Source organism: Monodon monoceros, unplaced genomic scaffold (assembly GCF_005190385.1).
Source record: "Monodon monoceros isolate NGI ecotype Baffin Bay Population unplaced genomic scaffold, NGI_Narwhal_1 Super_Scaffold_2, whole genome shotgun sequence".
NCBI lineage: Eukaryota > Metazoa > Chordata > Mammalia > Artiodactyla > Monodontidae > Monodon > Monodon monoceros.
The window spans coordinates 67,347,067-67,370,647 of NW_021703776.1; the positions used below are offsets into that span (position 1 = coordinate 67,347,067).

At 36.1% G+C, this 23,581-nt stretch overlaps 1 protein-coding gene across 4 annotated transcripts in view; it reads right to left on the bottom strand.

Annotated features, from left to right (window-relative positions):
• IMMP2L (inner mitochondrial membrane peptidase subunit 2) overlaps positions 1-23,581 on the bottom strand; it is an 899,397-nt gene that overhangs the window by 473,717 nt on the left and 402,099 nt on the right. Inside the window, exon 4 of one of the 4 annotated variants that reach the window (XM_029233258.1) lies at positions 15,528-15,584. The exons of the other annotated variants lie outside the window; for them this stretch is intronic. Coding sequence (XP_029089091.1) covers positions 15,581-15,584 — 4 coding nt within the window. The 3' untranslated portion in view covers positions 15,528-15,580. Of the gene's footprint in view, positions 1-15,527; positions 15,585-23,581 lie in introns of those variants that run through there. 4 annotated transcript variants of the gene reach the window in all.

Consider the following 23,581-nt stretch of genomic DNA (forward strand, 5'->3'; position numbering starts at 1 on the left):
AAAGAAAAAAAGACATTTGCTTCAACAACAGAATGGCATTTGATACTCCCTATATTACCTCCTAAACCCCACACAAAATTAACTAAGCACTGGTTAAAGTACTCAAAGCATGTAACTTACAATTTGGTGATACCAAATGGATACAAAGGCAAACTTTGCCTATAATAAATAAAATTCTAAAGTTTATATCTCTATGAATGCCACATGATCCCCTCACATTGCATGAAAGAAAACATTTTTTTAGAAAAAAATAATTTTACAAGAATTATATATGTTATAATTTACACTACAAAATAAATCCAAATTTTCTATAAATAAGCATGTCTAGTTGAATACAAAAATGCATATAATGTGAAGCAAAATGTGCAATTGTCAGCAAAGCCAAGTAACAATATGCTGCCAGTCATATGTAACCATTTTACTTAGAAAGAAATAAAATAGATTTATGGTACATATGTCAGTCTGTTGATACTTACTGCAGTTCTTAAATTTATTCTAATTAGGTAAAAATTTCTTAAGCAACACTATATAACAGCAAGCATAATTTTAACATTATAATTCCTTAGTCTATTCATTTAACTATATTTTCTTTTGTTTATATTCAATATATATGTATTGTATGGCTATTAGTCACTGGAAAAATAGAAGTGAACAGGACAAATTCCCCACCATTAAGGGGCTTATATTCAACTGGTTTGCATTCTGGTTATGTATCACTGATTTCACAAATATGTGTTAACTATGTTACCTAGTGGAGACCCAGCTTCAATCCATACTTTCACAGAATGGTAATGTTCAGAAAATCAGATTTTTTTCTTTGGTCTAAAATATTTTATCTATCACAACATGTTGATATAGGAACTTAATTCAAATTTATTATTGATTTTATTCACAATAGATAGATAGAAAGACAGATAGATAGATAGATAGATAAATATTAGCCTTTATTTAACCATCCTCAGACTGGTTAAATAAACAGGCATGTCTACTTACCATAAATTATTCCTAGGCACAAAAACATGGATAACTAATATGTTTCCCCTATTTTCAACATAGAATGATCACCCAATAAATATAAGTTAAATTCAAGAAGGTAATCTAGCACTGCTAAAATGTTTATGTATTTTATGAGGAAGACCAACTTACTCTATCCACTCTTATAAAATCTTCCAACAACTATGAAGAAAAATTCCATAGATCAGCCTTTTACATGAAAAATTAGAAGTGATAGGTCAGTAACCAATAAAGCAAACAAAACAACTAAAAGTTTAAGAGCATATATTTGCTAAAGAAAGAGAAAATTCCAATAAAATGTTCTCACAGCTGTCATAAATAGCAGGAAAAAGTTCTCATTGTATATGTAAACATAAAGCAACATCTTTAGCTTCATCACAATGCTGACTTTCTAGGAGACAGGGAATTATAAATAGTAATTATATTGTGGCTACATTTTCTTTGATTCAATCTCTGTCTCTCCTGTCTCTCTTTCTCTAACTTGCCAAAACAAATGATAACAAATAAGTAAAAGTTTTTTCAAAGAATATGGTTGTTACAGGTATGTTTAGTATATCAAGCATCCCAAATGGTCATTTGGGGATAAATCTAAACAGAAAGACTAAAATCATCTTTTCTTTCAAATGGTAGTATTTTCACCCTGAGTTCTATAGCCCCCACCTTTATAATATCATTTTACCCTGATTAATGCACTGCTAACTAGGCTGTTGCTTGGGAGCATGGCAGTATTGTACTGGAATGAAAAAGCAATGCCTGTCATGGAGTTCTGGAAAATGAAAGAAACTGACTCCAGTTTCAACACAATAGTGGCTACTTTCATGTGTTAATTTGAAAAGTGAGGACTTTATTGTTAGGGGTGACCACAAATTTTGTTTATATTATTTCTCTGAAGCAAGGGAAAAATAAAAACACTATTTGTACACAGGAATAAAATGGCAAAATGTGAGTTAATTGTAATAGCCACATATATCCAATTCCAAGTAAAATTATTAAAATACAAGCTTTAAAGAAGAATATTCTAGTAAAATATAGATTTTTTCCAAAATCTGGCCTAAACTTTCCATTAATGATATAACAAAGGTGCTTTTGAATTGACTAGTAAGCATTCGGTATTCTCAAGTGAGAAAATACATGAAATAGAACACAATTCCTTTTTATTCCTATTGAAAATAGACAAGCCCATAGAGATTTGAATCTACCTATTCTAGTTCACTTTACATATATATCAGAGGGCTCTTAGCTTACCTTTGAATAAAGCCATATAGTCAATACCAAATAAGGGGTCATGTATATAACACATACATCGATACAGTTTTCTCTTAAAAGCAAAGTGAGGTATTTAAATAAGTAATAAATTCAGAGCAAATTTATCACATATGATTTCAAAATCACTGTAGTGTGGTCCAGAGTAACAAAGCATAGCAAAAAGAACTGTGGTTAACCTTGGCAAGTCTTTCAAAAGAGTGAACTATAATGGCATTTGAAGACCTCACAGTGCTTTGTGTCTTTATCTTTTCTAACTCTAATATATCTTCAAGAAACTAATACCATTATGTGACCATTGTAAGGAAAATCCAGCTTCTCATTAAAATATATGGTTTGGTGTCAAGTCATTGATTCAAAATCCAATTGTGATATCCATTTATAATGTTTATCAGCCTCTACAACAAACAATGGAGTAAACTTAAGACATAAGTTGACCTTCCTAATCCTAGCACTGAAAGAATCAGAGTGTAATAAAATAACTTCCCTGTCAGTTGAGGTACCAGATTCAAGGTTGGTAAAGACAAACAGTTCTTAAACCATCAGAGGTGTTATAACTACAGGAATATGATCAAACACACTGAAAGAGTTCTTCAAAAGAATACTATATAAAATTGAAATTCACTATCGAAACTGGGATTAAAGACAGATACCTCTGGTAAACATCCCTTTAATAATGATTGCAGAGAGGAGTCATGTAGTCAATAAAGAACAAAAAAATCATGTCCCCAAAATAACTTTAAGGCTCCCGGGATTCCCATCCCTGTTTCCTAGTCAATCAACAAACCAACATTCCAATATATGGTTTTTACATTAAATTGTTTATTTTATTAGAGTTTAAAAACACATTTACATACAAAATGCATGAATTTATATAACTATGTGATTCTAACTACCCAATTCAAACCCTTGAGTGTAAAAATAAGAATCCTTCAATAGAGAAAAGGTATAAAAATAGAAGAAAATAAAACATTTATTTCTTTTTTCTATCAAAATGCTTATCTACATATATTCATATAGATTTAATAGACTGCATTGAAAAAACGAGCTACATCAAAAACAACCATGTTAGATAAGGGGAGTTAGGTTCTTCCAACCAATGGGTTACGTGCATCTCAGTCCAGGCTCAGGCCTGAAGTCACAATATGATGCTTGAGAGATTTTCTTGGCACATATAATGCATAGCAATTAATAAATATATTATCAACATTATTATATTTGAATAAATATACATTCATATTTCCTTGAGTAACAAGATAAAAACTAGAAAGGAAGGAAACAAACACTTACTGAATGCTGAATATGTGCCAGACTAAAAATTTGCTATGGTCGTAAGAAATCCACTACAGATCTAAAGGAGAAGGGGTGTGGGAAAAATGAATATTTACCATCTTTTTTTTTTTTTTTTTTTCTTGCGGTACGCGGGCCTCTCACCGCTGTGGCCTCTCCTGTTGCAGAGCACAGGCTCCAGATGCTCAGGCTCAGCGGCCACGGCTCACAGGCCCAGCCGCTCCGTGGCATGTGGGATCTTCCCGGACCGGGGCACGAACCCGTGTCCCCTGCATCGGCAGGCGGACTCTCAACCACTGTGCCACCAGGGAAGCCCCCAATATTTACCATCTTACTATGTGTCAGGCATACTGAGGAATGTGCTTGCTCACCCTCCTGGTCTCTGTTTCTCTATATGCACACCTCTCTCTCACATGCGTGTGACACACACACACACTTATATTAATTCAATTTTCATGAAATCCTTGTGGGTTCAGTGTTAACACTCTCATTTTATACATCAGTCTCAGAGAAGTAATTTTCTTTCCCAAGATAATAATATCATAGAGCAGAGAAACCAAAAGGTACAACATCATGAAAAATAATAATACCCAGGTACTTTTCTGGCATGCCATACAAAAAATAACTAATAGGTGGTATTTTGAGGAGGGAACACTCCATCAATAATATACCAGATTCATTAATTGTGCTACTGTCTTCTAACTATCTCCATCAACATGTTCACTTAAAATATTCCTATGTTGGTTCTGCATGAGGGATTGGGGTAAAGGGCTCCAGTTTGCCAACTTTCAGTTATTACTCACCAAAGGCACAACTGTGAGCACTGGTTTAGCAAAAACAAAAAAAAACAAACAAAAACACACACACAAAACAACCTCCAAAAACCTGCATATATTATAAATTGAACTTTTAAAATAAGCATATTCACTAAGTACCCACTGGCTGCAAGGTACTTCTAGAGACTTATAAAAGACTCTTCTGTAATTATTTCCATGCATCCATTTCACAGTCCCCATGCATAATGCTCTCCTGTTTTTCTATCCCATTACATAAAAGTAAAGGATAGTCAATTACCTGTTTTACTTGTTTTCTGACTCTAGCTTATATTTGTCATACATGATAATTATGACCTTAGAAAGAGGTGCATAAAGAGTAAGGACTGGGCTTCCCTGGTGGCGCAGTGGTTGAGAGTCCTCCTGCCGATGCAGGGGACACGGGTTCGTGCCCCGGTCCGGGAAGATCCCACATGCCGCGGAGCGGCTAGGCCCATGAGCCATGGCCGCTGAGCCTGCGCGTCTGGAGCCTGTGCTCCGCAACAGGAGAGGCCACAACAGTGAGGGGCCCGCGTACCGCAAAAAAAACCCCCAAAAAACAAACAAAAAAAAACCAGGCTAGCTCTTGAATAAAGGATTAAAGCAAAAGATTACTTTCACACTTGGGTGGTGTATGTCAAAAAAAGAGTAAGGACTGAGGGGAAAAATTTTTCCCTTCAACTTTCTGCCAACATCCCCATCCTTGCATGTATTGGTGCCGTAAACACTAACAGCTTAGAGGGTCATATGTCAGTGCACTCTGATAGAGTTTAGTCTGTTGGACGACTTGTAGCCTATTACAAATGGGTTCTGAAAAGTTCTAAGTTATGAATTGGAGTTTATGAATTGATTCTGAGGAGTTCTAATAAATGAATTTGTTCTAGAAGAACAAAACTAATTAATATAGGATAACATGGGTTATATGTTCATAAATGGGGCAGCAAAAAATATTAAATAAAAACTTGACACCATCAAACTTATCCCTGAGATTAAAACCTCCAATGCCCATATAGGAAGTTGACTGTCTCTATGTCCCAGTAGAAGAAACAAGGTGATTCATTAAAACAAGCAAACATCTCCACAGATTAGTAAGCTTCTATGAAATTAAATTGGCATGCAGATTTTATGTGTAGAGAAGTATCTCAGTATTTAATGAGTACTAATTTTTGCTTGCTAATATTTCATAGTCACTATGCTGAACCCTGTTCTCATTCCAAAGATACCACCCCACCTTGATTTTTTTTTTAATGAATCATTGATATGGCAGAACTCCTTTGCTAGTATTATTTGAAAAATAATAGTAGTAAAGTTCCTAAACAGAGAAGCAAGTAGTGGCCCATGTTTTCATTCATACATGATTTTTTCCCATGTGCTCTTCATTTATTGAGGACCTACTATGTGCCAGACATGGTATTAGCTGCTAGAGATGCAACATTGCCTGTGATAGACAAATTCCCTGACATCATAAAGCTTAGCCTACAGGTAGATACCAACAAATGAATCTGGTAATTGCAATATAAGTTAATAGAAATATGATAGGAATGGGGATAGCTTACACATATGCTGGGGTACAGGTTATTATAAAGGAGCCCAGAAAGGGCTCTAAGACTGCCTTTATACAATCTCCCAATTAAAAAGCTGAGAAATGTTGGGAGCAGGCTAGGGATAGTGTGAAGATGACAACAAGCTGAAGAATTTGAATGGCAACAGCATGCTGAGTAACTGGGAGAAAGTTCTGAAGAAGGAAAAAGCCAGAGCTGGCTTCAAAAGATAAATGAAGATATGGGTAAAAAAATCAAACTTTACTTGGTGCTAAACATGGTGGAAACTAATGTCCCAGGGAGAATAACTAGGCCAAATTTAAAACACCAGGACTAATTTATAAGGCTACAAATATTAGTTTTCCATATTTCACGTCTGTCTCCCTCTATGACCAAGCCCCAGTTTCTCATCCAATCCCTAGTCCTCCATAGTTGGGAATATGAGAAGAAGTGGAAAATAAAAGAGAAAAGGAAATAGATACAGGCACACTCTATACACTACTGCTCAGGTGTCCCCTCATCTGAAACCACATCCAACACACACACAGACTCTCAAGGCCCTTAGAAGCATACACTCAGACACAAACTATTCATGTTCAGAGTAAGTATGGTCCATTATATGTAAGATATCCTATTTTCAGATATTAAAAAAATACACCTCCCATGAAATTAACAGAGGGTCAAAATGTTACTCCAAATGTTACATTATTTCCCCAAAGGGAAAATCAATGAAAGAGACCTTAGGTATTCTGACCAGTTTTGTACATTAAAACCCATGTAATGTAAAATTAGGGTTTATGTGTTTGAATTTAAGATCGATCTAGTTCTATTTCCACTGTTAATTGTATTTCTCTTTCAGAAATTTCACACATATGTTACATAGAGTTTAATAAGTATGTAAGTATAAAAAGAGATTTAGGAACACCAGGAACAAATAGTGTGTCTCATTTCCTTGGATTATGTTTTCTACCATATCAGACATAGTTCTAACTGGATGTCATAGATAGCACTTTCCTCAGATAATAGAAAAAAAAATTGCTCTCTTATGTTTCCAGTTGAGACCCTGAATTCAAAATAACTTAAAATAAGAAAGAGTAGAATACGTAGAAGTACTCACCCATGAATAGGACACTCATTCCACATTTTTTATGGTTTCTCAACACTGAGCTCTCTTAAGAAGAAAATTTTATTAAGATTGTCTAACACAAGTCTAATATAGATTACTAAGGAACTAAATTATGTCAATAATTTAAAGTTTAATTTTGAAGATGTACTTAAAAATTAATAGAGGAGCTAAGCATTAATAGACATAGACATAATAAACTTAACAGAAAAGATAAGCATTAGCATAAAAAATCAGAAATACTTTTGCTATTAAATTTTCTCAAAAAGGTTTTGGGGAACTGTGATACAAAGACTATTAAATTAGTTACTTTTCAATCCTTCAAAATCTTTTGTTTGAAAGGTCTGTTTGAGGTTTTTACCTGAAACCAAGGGGGGGGGGTGAAAGCACATCCACCTTCTCATGACATTTTAAATGCCGGGGTCTTAGTATGCCCAGAAAGACTCCTACAACACTCTGAAGTGAGCTCCTAATTGTGTAGAGGACTACAATTCACCATGGCAAGTGTGTCTGTTCCATTTCACTCTGGTATGAATAACAGAGAAGGCTTCAGACAAAATGATACCAAGCAAATGTAAAAACAGAGTGATTTTTGTTTTATTGATATGAGTAACTCTGCCCCAGCACTAGGCTGTAGTACTTAGGTTTTTCAGTGTGACTACTCACACCAGGTAAGAACATGTATGTGGCTTAGCACAAACTCTCATCTCATTCCGGAAAAAACAAGTCAAGTTTTAGGTTCACTGAAGCCAGAATATATAAAATACTAGAAGGTCTATGAGATCAGTAGTTCTAGACGTCGAACTAAAGTTACAATCTTAAATGTCATAAACCTCTGATTACACATTTGTCAAGTACTTTCTAAGATATAAGACATTTTTACATATGTCTGACATTTGAATATATCCTCCGTAGCTACTCTGTGATTTCAGAAAAATCATGCTAACCTACTTTGATGAATTATTGGTCCTGGCAATGGAAATATCAAATAAAATTATCATCAAATTTGCAAACCCACTGAATCTTTCCCCTGCTCCAAAGTGAACACTGTCAAACACCTGTGCATGCTTTCACAGGGGCAATGGGCTTACCAATAAAGATTTTTGCTATAGTGGGAAAAGCCAACCCTATGATCTTTAAATAATCTGGTTTCAGAAATGAGTTTTTATATTAAACTTCTCCTCAAGATCTCCTTGACTTGAAATTCCAAGCTTAAAATAGTGTCATATTATTCCTTTAAAATATATTATTTTAAAGTACATAATTTTATATTATTTTGCCTTAATATATTTTACTACTAAAGTAACATGTGATTATTATACAAAATCAAGAAAATACAGAAAAGAGAGCCCTACATTCTTCCTGTCCCCCTCTTACAAAGCCTGTCATTCTGTCTTCCACAAAGTTTCTATTACCTGACTCTACTACCTTCACTCTTAGTACAGACTAGAGGTGCCCAGACTGTAAAATTGGCATGAAAGACTTCCAATCTCAGGATGAAAGAAGACTTCACTGCTCACCCCATCATTTCCTCACCCAGCCCCAAAGCTCCCAATGACATGATTGACAGAGATTACCATCCTCTAGTATTATACATCAGTCCCTTATGTATCAGCCTATTACATTTTTGCAAAGCTTTAGGAGTAAGAAGGTTTCACTCTCATGTTCAGCTGAGAATTTGCTTCTTTCTATTTTTCACTAGTTTTATTTTAGGGAGCAAAAAAAGAATGAATTTAATGTATGTACTACAGGGCAGCCCTGCAAGTGGATCATGCTATCATGTCCCTATGTGTTCTTTTTTTTTTTTTTTTTAATTTATTTATTTTTTATTTTTGGCTGTTGGGTCTTTGTTTCTGTGCAAGGGCTTTCTCTAGTTGTGGCAAGCGGGGGCCACTCTTCATCGCGGTGCGCGGGCCTCTCACTATTGTGGCCTCTCTTGTTGTGGAGCACAGGCTCCAGACACGCAGGCTCAATAGTTGTGGCTCACAGGCCTAGTTGCTCCGTGGCATGTGGGATCCTTCCAGACCAGGGCACGAACCCGTGTCCCCTGCATTGGCAGGCAGATTCTCAACCACTGCGCCACCAGGGAAGCCCTGTTCTTTGCTCCACACTGAAGAAGTCCATGTCCTTAAAGCTATTCAGGTCACTCTTCTCTGAAGATGATCCAAGTCATCAAAATCTCTCTTAAAATACAGTACCGGAAACAGAATGCCACCCTGTAGGTGTGCTAAGCTCTCTATTTGGTTGGGGAGCAATGTTAACAAAATTTCTGCACTATTTTCAATCGAAAGCAGAGCCAACTCTAAGCAAACAAGGGTCTTCATACTTGACGCCAAATCTTGTGGTTAGCAACATCACCAAGACCAGCATCACCAGCACTTAGTAAATGCTAAGCCCTAGCAGACATATAACCTAATTTAACCCCTATGAGGAAGGTCTATCAGTAGCCATATTTTATATGACAGGTGAGAAAATTTAGGTTTAGAAAGTTTAAGTGACTTACCAAGATTTCGCTAGTAAGTTTTTATGGGTAAGAGGGATTTGGTCTCCGTGTAAAAGCAAATTGACAGGTTGTTAGTTTGCTAACACCTACTATAAACCTTGGAATTTCTCATATGAACTGATATGACCTCTTAGATAAAAGTCACTCAGCAGGTAGTAGGGGTGGGTATTATGATAACTCAATTAGCATCAGCAATTATCACAAGAGCAGAAAATTAAGAATCTCTATAGTTAGAAATAGTATTTCATCGATAGCATACTTTTGGAAATAAAGCCTGACACCAACTAAGAACTGGAAAACAGAAACATGAGCAATTACACCTCCATGATGCTATGGTCATTAGAGAAATTGATAGAACTACAAGGCTTTCAGTCAACAAAAGAAGGACAATCCAAAAGGAAAACTAATGAAATGTATTCCCATACATCAAGGTTATTCCATTGCTTAACTTACTAACAGTAGTCTAACCCCATCATGAGTTAACAGGATGCTGAGGAGAAAAGTATAGATGAGAATAACTAAAGCTTGTTTTTGTTTAGCTATTGGCTTCTAAACTTGTTTTTAACTGTGCTCCACATTAAAGTAAATATAATACATGGTGACACACACATAAACAAAATTTAAGTTTCACAAAAAAAATTCTAACTGTGCAATTCCAACTCACTATATTTTCTATTCTATTCTAGTTCTTTTTTTAAAAAAATGCTGATATGATCTATTAATTGATTTTATTAACTACCAATTAGTCATAACCTGAAATTTGAAAAACATTAAACACCTACCAGTATCCATGGTCAGAAATAAACCACAAGTCAAGAAATATCTGTAGAATTGCCATTTAGCTCCTCTTTTTGTAGTTATTAGTTCAAAGCTTATTATTATTATTTTTTTATTCCAACATAATAAGGGAAAGTAGAAGAGAGGAAAAGATGGCAACAGCAGCTACTGAAGAGGTGCTTTGTGAAGGGGAAAAGGAAGGAAGCGCATGTTACATACATACTGAGGCTTAGAAGAGTTGAATAACTTGCCCAAAGAAGGGCTGGGATTAAAACCCAAATCTACATGACTCCAAAGTTTGTAATTTTTACATAGGTTAGAGAATAGTCTACAGGAATATAGTTAATATTTCTAAAATGCATCTGTCTGATGATACTACACTAAAAACCTCTCAAAGGGTAGAAAAAATCTTAAAATAATTAAATCAGGAGACTATTAGATAAACTTTTTATAGATTTCTAAATAAGAACATACACTGAATGGTAGATTCCCAGGCTGTCAGCTAGGAATGTTTTCTTGAGTTCCCTTTAAGGAAAGGAGGAGTCATTTCCTAGGGCTGCCATAAGAACGTACCATACAGCCTTCTCCCCTGTGTCTATACCCAAATCTCCCACTTTCTCTTATAAAGGAACTAGTCATTGGACTAATTTGATTATGTCTGCAGAGACCTTATTTCAAAATAAGGTCATATTCACAGGTACTGGGGTTACGACGTGAATATGTCTTTTCTAGGGACACAACTCAACCCACTACAAGCAGATAGAAATGGATAAATCTAGGATGTCAACTATACAGTTCTCAAAAATTGGAAAGTTACAAAGATACACAGCAGCTCAGTTCAACTTCAAATGGCAACAGGGAATGGATGGAACAGTGTTAAACTTCCTCCATCTCAGTTCTTTGATAGCATTTACAACAGTATAACAAAAATGCAAACCAAAATAAAGTAAAATTAATTGTCAAGAAGGATTCATTCTGTGTTCAATTTATACTATCATGCTGAAAGAGCCATTTAGATGCCTTATAAAAATTTTTTTTTCTGTTTGAAGGAATTTTTAAAATCAGTGTTTATTTAAGTTGCTGATGATCCATTTCACCATTCCCTAATCACAGCAAAAAAAGATGTTAAGCTAGAATTACAGTTTTCCATCATGCAAAACAAAACTTATACAAAACACTGGCATATTCCTTTATATAGTTAGGAAGATCAATTTTTTTCTGTTTCACACTTTCAGACCACATTGCTCAAAGTAAGAAAAGGCAAATGTAATCAAGCTTGATAAGCCAAGAAGCAGACAAACGACACGAAAAAAAATAATTTGAGGAGTAAAGATATTAAATTACCACCACGATGCTCTGAATAATAAAAGCACGGAGTCAAAAGCAGTTCAGTTTCTTAAGACCAAGAGGCATTTCAACAGCTTTACTAAAGACCAGAAGTCAGTGTTTATTTTTTGTAAGAACTTTAATGTGAATAAATTAAGAAATTATACTTTTAAAAATCTCACTTCGAAATACAGTAGGAATACAGATGGATTCTCTGATACTTCGTGCCCTACATTAACTTGTGGGGCCACAGTACCAAAGTAAGAGGGAAATAGTGTTCCTCTCTGTTTAGTTGTGGTAGCTACTTTTTATTACATGGGCAATATAATTCATTGTTTCTTATGTAACTGCTAACCTATCTTAAATTTTAATAGCCATCCATAAACAAACAAATGATATCACTTGTTCCAAGTTAGGTGTAACTTACAGATGGAAAACCCTGCAAAATGACTTGCAATAAATTAAAATAATCCTTAAGGAAAAGTGGAATATAGCTAGAAAAAGATTAGAGATAAGAGATAACTTACTTGTAAAACCCTTTACGGCAAAAGAGAACTGCCTGCATCTATATTCTAGGAAGGAAAAATCTTGAAAATTACGATGCATTCAAATGCCACAAATACATCAGAACATACCATACTGCTAAAAATGTGTCAGTTAACGTGATTTTAAAAATTTATCTCCATTGAAACCTTTATTTAAAATTGTTTGGCTTTGTGGAAAAAAACTGCAAACAAATGAATATGGTGTCCATTTGATGTCAAGTATTTCATGAACAGAGGGATACATCTGGAATTTTTATCTTTGCCCTATATACATTGTACATTGAAGAAAATCTTTTGGAACTGAGCTAATAAAAGGCTAAATTAAGACACAATTTTAGTGCTCTGGGAACCTCAGCAGCACTACTGCCCAGAGGCAAAAAGCCTAAATGATTCCACGAACAGGTAATAAACGGTAACAATGGCCAGAGACTGGACTTGGTTGATATTTCTTTATTCATTGGTATTTACTATGAAATTAAAACGTTAGAAGCTGCAGGATATACAAGGATGAACCAGATATGTACTTGCCCTGCAAGAGTTTAGAGAATTATCTATGATGGGAAAAACTACACAGGAGGAAAGATAGTAAGAAATGCTACAGCAATTAAGTAGCTTCCAGATATATTTTGTGAAAATTCCAGATAACAGTAATTAAACTGGCCCTGATATGCAAGATAACCATCTCCCCTATCTAAAAAGTTGTTTTTGTAACAGAGGACACATAAAATAGTGCTTGTTCTCTTTATAAAAATAGGAATAAATCTTCATTTTCTAAAAGAGAAAAAGGTACATTTTCCTCTGAATTAAAAAATCCTATTTTAAGCTAGGAAAAGAGAACACCTATTAAGATATATTTCACCTGCTACAAATGTGGTTAACCTCACAATCCCCCAGCAAAAGGAAAAACTAGGATATTCTTTCTCTGACAAGATTGCCTTATGCTGTTGGCATTGCTACTTTGAAAACTGAAACTCTAATTTTATTTCTACAGCTACCTTCCAGCTTTCTATTGTCTCGTCTACTAAACCCCAGTTACCATTACAGTTCAATTTCCCAGTTACCATTACAGTTCAATTTCCTAGTTTGTTATTTTCTCCGAGAAAAATGAACAGGAGCAAAAAAATAAAAAGAGCAGAAAAGAAAGGAGGAGAGACAAGAACAGAACACATCAATCCTGAAAAAGTGAGACTCAAGAAACTAAAAAGCAAGGGAAGAAAAAAGGAACAGACAACGGGCAGAGTTGGGGTGAGAGAGGCAGACAGAGAGTCAGGAGGCGTTGAGAGGTCAAAGCCCTCTATCCACTTGAAGTGTTAGTTTATTTGCCCTCATTAAATATTGCCTTGTCTCTGTTATCACCTGCTCAATACTGCCCTTTAGAAAATTGGTTGGCAAAGGCAGATATGACACGAAGTGGCAATGACCTGGCTAATATGAACCTTTTGGAAAGGAACACATATTCTTGAGCCCAGATGAGTCAATACTAGATGTTTTCTGCTTGCACATTCAATCTACAGGGTTCTAAAATCTAAACAAAATTCAAAGTCATAGCTGTGTGCCTTTCAAAAATACTAGACTTCACTTAATATTATAGATTTGCTGTTGAATAAACAAAAGCTTGGAACACAAATGATGAGAAAGCTAAAAAATATAATTGGGCAGGGGTGAAATAAGTTAACAGGGCCAAGGCATTTTGGCCAGATTGCATTTTGCAATTTGGGAAATATCTGAACTCTCACAAAGGTCATAGGGTGTGAGAGCTGAAAATATTTCCATCTGCTTAAGCTAAAGGAACTATTGCTCCTCATTCATGCTAATTCCACGCTGTTCTCCAAGTTATTAAGACTATTTGGCTGCTTGAGAAGAAAACTTGTCTATTCTTCCCCTGAAAGGGTAATTTTAAAGCCACTTGGGTAAATGGCTGAGTGACAAAGCAAAGCAAAATCTAATATCACTGAGGGAGCTACTAGAAATTGTCTCTTCTTATCTACTCTACTTACAACAGAGGAAAATATCTATGACACATAGTATAGAACTTGGATGATAAAATGGTATAAGAATCATGGAACATTATGCCTTTTTCATTGAAAAATACATGGTTCATTGGCGGCAGAGTAGGACTAGCACACAGATCTTCTGACTGTTAATCCAACAGTCTCTACACTGCATCAGTATCCATAAATTCTGGCATATTTGGGACTGAGAGAAAGCAAAAGAGAGAACATTAACTCAACTATTGTTTCTGGTAGTACTACCTACCGCATTCCAAACCTATACCACTAATACTAAATGTTAAAGTCTTAGATACAATTTACTGGCTAGAAATAATATTCTGAAGAATGAGAATTTAGCTCCCTTATATACTTCCACATTTTCCCTCTCAATCTTCGCTCAAAATATAATTTTACCACAAACTTTTTGTTAAATCAACACTCATATACACATATTATAAATTCTTAGTGCTAAACCATATAGTATACTATGACTATGATTACACTGTTTCCTGTACAGTTTTGGATTCCCTACAGATAATCATTGCCTTTTTTTTTTCACTTGCTTAATTTTCAATGTACCTAGAACATTTCATTCTCAAATTCTGTAAAGAACAGAATCTGCTAACATCTCTTGCTGAATACAGTATCCTTCCCATTCTCTTTATCATTGTGGGTTGATGTTTTCTTTTTATTCCTTATTGCTATTTTAGTGACATTTCAAGAAGAGAAGATAAATGCATGTGTTCAATCAACCATATTTAACAAGGAGCTAGAGATTGATTTTTAACGCCTGTATGCAATATTGAAACATTAACGATGTTAACAAATGCCCAAAGTCATGAAAGACAGTATCATGACAGTTAAGTAGGTGTGGAAGAATTTACAAATTGATTTTGATTATTGAGGAAAATAACAGGTCAAAAATATAAGTCAGAATTTTCATCTTCATTTTTTCAAGAGAAGGGTTTGGATTTTAGTTTAATATAAATCTTTCTCATTATCTCCAAATTTTAGATTAACGTCTCTCAAACTTTACTGTGCTTATGACTCATCCTGGGAGCTTGTTACACTACAGATTATGTTTAAGTCTTCATTTCTAACAAGCCCCCAGGTGATACCAATGATTTTGGTCTAAGAATTACACTCTGACTAGCAAGGCTTTAGAAAGTATCATTTAACTGTGTTACAAGAAGGGTAGAAACTGGAAGAGACCTACTCAAACATGGAAAATACTCTTAGCACATACCTTAAGTTCTCCAATTCATGTTTCTAAGCACAAGTTCCCTACCAGAGAAAGCACAATGTCACCCAAAGGAAGAGGAGCAGGCATTCCAGGTCAATGCTCACAATCCATGGTCAACTTGACTCTCACTTGACCAGTTTTTCTGCACCAAATCAGCTGTGAACAAAAAGATCACGTGGAGTACTGGGGAACTGCATAGTATGTATGTTTCAAGGCTTCTATTCTGACACCAGCCCCAACTGGCATTTTGCAATACATTTCAAGTCTGACGCTAACCACTCAAAATTAGTACAGACCCCACAAGTTAAGGACTTCAGGGCTCCACAAGACTGCTGTCACTTCAGAAGCCAGCCACAAGTGGCCTCCCAGGTCACCGGCATATCTGACTAAATAGCTAAATATGGGGGCTTCTAATGACCACCCTCAGGATTGATAACTCTATAGAACGATTCACAGAACTCAGAAAAGTGCTATACTTACAATTATAGTTGTATTATAAAGAATACAAACCAGACCATCCAAATGAAAGGAAGCATGGGGCAAGGTCCCGAAGGGTCCCAAACAGTTTCTGTGTTCTTTCCCCGTGAAATCCGGGCATGTTACCCTTCCAGCACATCAATGTGTTCACCAACCAGGAAGCTCCACTGAGCTCAGTGCCCAGTTGCTATTGGGATTTTGGTCATGTGATTGAACTCAGTCTCCAGGGAAGTTGGGCTGATATGTGGCTCAAAGCCCTAACATTCTAATCACATTGGTCTTTTCACCTGACCAGCCCCCTCCTGATGCTATCTAGGGGCCCATCATCAGTCACTTTATTAACATAAACTTAGATGTTGTCCAAAGGGCTCATAAATAACAAAGACATTCCTATATATCCATAGCCCAGGACAAAGACCAGTCAAATTACTATACAACAGCTTCCATTCATTATATTTGGTAAATTTCACTGCATTCCCTTTTACCTTAATTAAGATATAAATACATTCTTATTAGAAATGAGTTAAGAGAGAAAGTGAGGTGATAAAGACAAACAATTTTAAAAACTGAATTCTAGTTTGTCTCCTCACTAACCTGGCAAAATGTACATGACAAATCGCTGTACCTCACTGAGTCTTAGTTTCCTCCCAATATCAGTAAGGGACTGAATTGAATAACCTCCCTAGCAATTTCTGACTTTAATATTCTATAATCCCATGAGTTTACAAAATCAGCTTTATTCATTTGCCCAGTTATGGAGTGATTTTGCTAGCTGCCAACAATATCGCCTCCTAGGCTGGTCAAAATGAGGGCTATTAGAAATATCTTTGTGGTAATTATAGTAAAATGATATTCCAACAGTCAAGTCAAATGATGGGGGGTGGAAAAAAGGTTATAGTATAAGCTTGCCCTGAGCTGCATAATTTTCTAAGCCCTATTCTCTAAATAATCTTCTTCCCTAACTTTAAAAACTAAAAATTGGGCTTCCCTGGTGGCACAGTGGTTGAGAGTCCGCCTGCCGATGCAGGGGACACGGGTTTGTGCACCAGTCTGGTAAGATCTCACATGCCACGGAGCGGCTAGGCGCGTGAGCCATGGCACTGAGCCTGCGCGTCCGGAGCCTGTGCTCCGCAACAGGAGAGGCCACAACAGTGAGAGGCCCGCGTACTGCAAAAAAAAAAAGAGCAAAAACAAAAAAAACCAACTAAAAACTAAGTCTAGCAATTAATTATGCAGATTTAGGAATGCATTTATTATCATTTTCTAGGACTTTACTGCAGACATTATGGATTTGGAGTTAAAGCCAAATTCCATACCTACCTGTGTCAAGGAAGGCAAAACAATATGAAACTATTTAATCCACCATAAATTAAGAAGAACATAAAATTAGACAGAGCCCTCTAAACTTAATTATCAGTTATCCTTCATCTGTCTTTCTCATTCCAACTCTATTGTTATTTGAACAGCAAATATCTTATTGTATGAAATAAGAAACTCATGTGTTATCTCTAGTATCAGAAGTATGACAAAGCTGCCTGCATAATTCCAATAAATGGAATAATTTTATACACATATCAAAGAAATCAGAAAAGGTACAACAATCAGGGTTCATTTTGCTATTTCTCATTCCTGAACAGGACAAGCAGAATACTACAATGAATATCTATTGTGAATTTACAGGGATTCAGTTGGAAAATAATTCATGTTAAACAGAGGTTCTCAACATCATTAACAGAGACTGAGAAACTGGGCCAGCGTGCATGAGAGCATACATCATAGAGGTCATGTGTGTTAATGAGAAAAAGAACATTTATTAGCTCGCAATTTAAAATATAAAGCATTTCTCCCTCAATGGCTTAAAATGGAACAATATCCTGTACCTGAGGACAGGAGAAGGCAGTGCCCTCAATTAGATGAACAACTCTCCTGGTCCCCAAACTTTTATTGTTGTAACTGAAATTTATCATTCTGATTTTATTTTTAGATTGTGACATCTTTGTTGCTGTGGACAGAGAGCAGAACATAACCCATCCTATATCACTGCCTACACAGGAGAGTTGTGTACCTTTTTTTCTTTAAGTTTAAAAATGTACACATTTTCTAAGTTCTAATTACTCAGTAGCTGAAGCACCCTATTTCCTAACTTTTGTGTGAGCTCTGATCAATGTTTTATGTTTGCATGTTTGTTTTGAGATCAAAAAAGACAGAAAAATGTTTTCAAATATAATTTTTAAAAATCAGTGTCTTAAGAAAGATGTCCATTAGAAGCTGCTCTTTTATTACACAAATGAGAAATAAGCAAAAGCACTGATTTTTTAAAAAGAGGTGACATATTACATAATTATGGTACTATATAATAAGTTCGTAAGTTACCAAGAAGTAGCTTACTTTTCTGATACATCCCCCACCTATTCCCCCAACCCCCTCCCAGGCTAAATAAGTGGAGTAGATAGCCATGACTCCAGACCACACAGCAGTGACTCTTAGGTCAAAAACTCCAGGAATAACTCTGTGACACCATGAACCCATGAAAATACCTTTAAAATACTGAGAAGCTATTCCCTGTAAAAGGGCAACAATTGTTGGATTATATTTTTTAAAAGAAAAATACAGACGCTCTATCCTGTCTACATTTTAAAAATCTCACCTTGGATCATTTTACAAATATTTATTTCTTAGAAATTTATTTCCTTTGCTTCCAAGTTTCTTGTTCCACTGATTTCAAATGAAAGTATTCTTTACAGACACTTCTTACTGAGGCTAAGAGAGGGAATAATACCTTTAATGAAAATGGCTCTCACAATTGAAGGACACCAAAGTAAACTGAAACCACACCCAATAACTTTCAGCAGGGCCATTAGGAGACTCAGGATATCTATCTTGCTCTCCACTGTGGGAAAATACACTCTTGTTTTAAATGATAACAGTAGTAATCATGTCGTGCCTTAAGAGAAACCAACTCAGATACTGTATATTCAAAACTACTCTTATGCACAAACTAATGATGTAATCAAATCTTTAAAACAGTTTTATTTTATTCATTCTTTACCCTGACTTGTTTTGTAAAACTTAATAGAAATTATAATTTCTGTTTTAGTGTCATAACATATACTGCAACCTTGTCAAATGAGGAGATTTAATTGCTAGACTAACAAAACCTCCACACTGTAAGACAATTTTGCTTGCAAGGCAAACCCACCACGTTATGATGAAGTCCACAACATTTACTAGGCAAAAGGAGCCAAAACTATGAGCGCAAATAACACTTCTTTATGCATCTCCACTATTTGCCTTTAGTGACAATGTGCCAGTCTCCCTGAATAACTATTTATTCCTTTTCCTACAATACTTCTAAGTCAATACACAATGCCTCCACAATCAATTTAAATTTCAAGCTAGCAATATTTATTTAGTGCCTATTTGCCAGGCACAATAGTAAGTGTAGTCTGACCTCCATATCCACGGGTTCCACATCTGCAGATTCAACCAACCACAGATCATGTAATATGTTTACGATCCATGGTTGAATCCCATGGATAAGGAGGCCAACTAAAGGACTTGGGCATCCATGAATGTTGGTATCCAGGGGTAGGGGAGGAACAGGAACCAATACCGCCCCCCTGATGCCAAGGAATGACTGTACTGGGGATAGAAGCATTGAGCAAGACAGATGACAATTCTGCCCTCGTGGATCTTAGAGTTGAAAAGCCATGTAAGCCAGAAGTAGGATATATTTGGAGAGTTTGCAAAGGAAGAAATCATGCCTTCCATAGAGAAGTAGATCATAACGCTGACTGGTAGAGTAGCTTAAATACAACTTGTCCACCCCCAGAATCATCCTTTCCCTTGTGCTCCCATAGTTTTCACTTCTTTTCCCCCTTTCTTACTATTCAAAATACTTACCACTGCTTATTTGAGGGTTGCTCAGGGAAATACATTAAACCCACAGAGGGTGGAAGTTCTGGAGGACTGGCTGTGTGTAAAGTAACAGCAGACAAGAAAGAAACTGAATGGGTTACTGGGAGAGGGTGCTTCCCAAAGGCAAACTAGCCCTCTCAAGCTAGCACTCGCAAGTGTTTATCCACTATTCATGGGCTAATACTGAATAACAACACTGAGCAAAATACAGCCCTAAAGGCACCTGTAGTCTTGCAAAGGCGAAAGAAATTAACCAAACAATCACTGCATATATAAACACAAACAGTGATAAATGCTATGAAGGCTAAATATGAGATCCTGTTTCAGAGGGGCCAGATCTGGACTGTGGGGTCATGAGGATTCCCCTGGCAAAGTACGGTTTAACTTGGAATATTAGAGCTGAGCGGGTACACTATTGCTAAATGAAGAGAAAGAAGAAGAACCTTCTGGTAGAGATGTGCACAGCGTGTGTAAAGAGTTTGGAGAAAGCCAGGCAGGGTCAACAACTAAAAGAAAGGATGAAGGTACAGCGTGGTTGGAGGCAAGGGGACTAAAGAAAGTGCTGAGAAACACAGCTAAGGAAATACACTCTGGCAAGTACTTCAAGCAAGGCCTGAAAAGCCAATTTACAGATTTAGGGCTTACTCAGTAAGAAGCTGTTTTGCTAAAATATACACATGGTATGTCTGAAGGGAATACAAGTAGTGCCTCCGAAGAGAGGAACTGAGGGGCTCTGGAGGACAGAGGTCGGAAGGAGATTTACTTTTCACTGTACAGCCTGTTGTGCCTTTTGAAATTTATCTTTGCACTTTTATTACCTGTTTAAAGGAAAACAATGTGAAATATATTGAAATCACTGGCCCTATTAGGAAGAATTGATGAGTGGGAGGGTGAAGGCTAAGAGAACAAACAGAAGGCTACTGGCAGTGGCCTGTGTAGGGTTGGGTGGCAGTGGAGATACTAAGATCAGAATGATGACAGCTTTACAAGAAGAGGTCAGCAATTCTTTCTCACGGATAGCATAATGGAGGTCAGAGAGAGAATCTGTCAAAAATGAATCCTACATCTCTGACCTGAACTTGTATGGATGGCAGTATCACATTCACTCTGAGGAAACACTAAAAGACAGATCTGAACTGAAAGTCAGCTTGGTACATGCTTCCATTTGAGAGGCCTTTAAGGAATCCAAATAGAGAAGTCAAGTATGGATACTGGGAGTGCAAAGGAGAAAGCTGGGCTAAAGCCACACCTCTGAACCATTAACATATAAACGATAACTAAGCCACAGGTATAAATGATATCACCTAGAGCCATCCCCAATTGCAATTTCTTTTAACATATTAGCATTAAATTGAGAAGATCTATTTCTTTTTCCAAATAACTACATTTTAATAATATATACTGATCTTGGTAAAGTCTTATCAAAAGTAAAGCAAAAACAGATCTAGGATCTCTTGAGCAACACAAAATGGAACATGAGTCAGCATGGGACTGACTTTTTGGACATCTGGATCTAACTATAAACAAGTCACGGATGGCAAATATCCACTGTAAGTATGAACATGAAAGGAATCACCCAGGATGGATATATATGAATCAGCTGGACCACCTAAACCAGGAACTGACAAATACGAAGATATCATAGGAATGGCGTGTCTCCTAGATGAGTCATTAGGTGAACTCACCCACTCAGTCTGACGGTATCAAATGAGCATCAGGGCAAATGCTTAGTCTGGTCAGCACAGACATTAAAACAATACTAATGGACTATATGGATTATGAGCCACTTCTAATTAAGGAGCATAATTCTGTGAAGCAAAGTCTGGGGTAGTGGGAGAAACAATGTTAAAAACTCACAGGCAAATAAAAATAAATTAGTAAATAAAAACATAATCCCAAAGGATGGCTCTGGAACATGCTATTAGAGCAAATGCCAACGGGCAGCTGCTCTCTGGACTTGCTGACTCTATTGTCATTTGAAGTCAAGTCAAGAGTAGTTACTGAATAGTATGAAAGCCAGGACAGTTGAGTTGCTAGCGGAGATTAAAGGAATACCAGCCAAAAACAATTTTTTCTAAAGAATAAAAAAAAATCAGACGAATAGAAAATAAAAAATGAAGAGAGGCTACAATGTGATATACCCACAAATGAGTTTAATAGCTAAAAATAGCTTTCAGGTAGCTAAAAATTTTAACCACAACTTTTAACTAAAAATATAAAAGCCTATTAATTCAAAATGAGTGGATCTGGACCATCCTTGTTACTATAACAAACCCTTTTATGAGAACTGGGAAGCATAACATTAATGTGTATAGGAAAAATCAGAAAATGCATCGGTAACATTTATGAATGTCCCAACAAAAAAAGATCTATCCTATGGGTCACTGCAATGTATGCTTTCCTTAGGCACAGCTCCTATCTCCTCTCTTTTCTCTCCTATTATGAGGTTCAGAGACACCTCAGTCTTAATCCTGCCTTACTCTCAAGTACTGAAATCACATTAGAGGCCTTACGCCTCCCCCAGGCCCATTTTTTCCAGGAAACATTTATAGAACAACAAAGTAAGGACCTCTGAAAACCTGCTCTTCTATAAAAGCAACCAAAACATGATTGTTAAACTCCTTCACAATTCTACAAATTAACCAAAGGTTTGAAATAATCTGAGAGGCACCTACTGAACAAAAAATGGATGAATCTTGCTAAGAACTGTGAAATTAGTGGCATTTTAAATTGTCATTTTGTTAAACAATCTGGCAGTTCTTGAAAATGTTAAACACAGAGTTATCCTATGACCCAGCAATCCCACTCCTAGGTATATACCTAGAGAGTTGAAAACATAATGTCCACACAAAAACCTCGACACCAATGTTCATAGCAGCATATTCATAATAGGCAAAAGGAGAAATAACCCAAATCTCCAGCAACTGATGAATGGTTAAATAAAATATGGTATATCTATACAATAGAATTTTATTTGACAATAAAAAGGAATGAAGTTCTGACACATGCTACAATCTCAGGAACCTTGAAAACATGCTGAGTGAAAGAAGCCAGTCATAATAGGCCAAATATTGTATGACTCCATCTATATGAAGTGCCCAGAATAGGCAAATCCATAGAAACAAAGTAAAAGTAGATTAGCGCTTGCTAGAGCTGCAGGAGAAGAGAATAGGAAACGAATGCTAAAGAGCATGGGCTTCTCCTTGGGATGGTGAAAATGTTCTGAAATTGCAGAGTGGTGATAACTGACCAACTTTGTGAATATACAAAAACCCACTGAATTATACACCTTAAAACACTGACATTTATAGTACAAGAATTGTATCTCAATAAAGTTACTTTTGAAAACATTTCAGTAGATGACAGTTTTCACCTGAGGCAAAAATACCATTTAAAGAAGACATTTTAACATGAAAATATGAAGACAATTATGTATTTTGAGTTTAGCAGAAGTCACCTGACAGATTTATTGGCTTCCAACTTCATTCTACAAATTCCATCTGGGAAGATAACCTCACAATAGCAAGCATTGTGGGTGGGGGAGAGAGAGTGTAGAGTGGTATTATTACCAAATGCTTATATTAGTTTATTATTAAATGCTTACACTTAGTCATCAAACACATATAGTTTTTTTAAGTGTTTCACATGGAATAACTCAATGAATTCTCAAACTAACTCTAGCCAGTTGTTCCTGTTATTAACTCCACAGGGAAACAAAAACAGGGTTAACTAGGCCAAGGTCACAAACGTAGTAACTG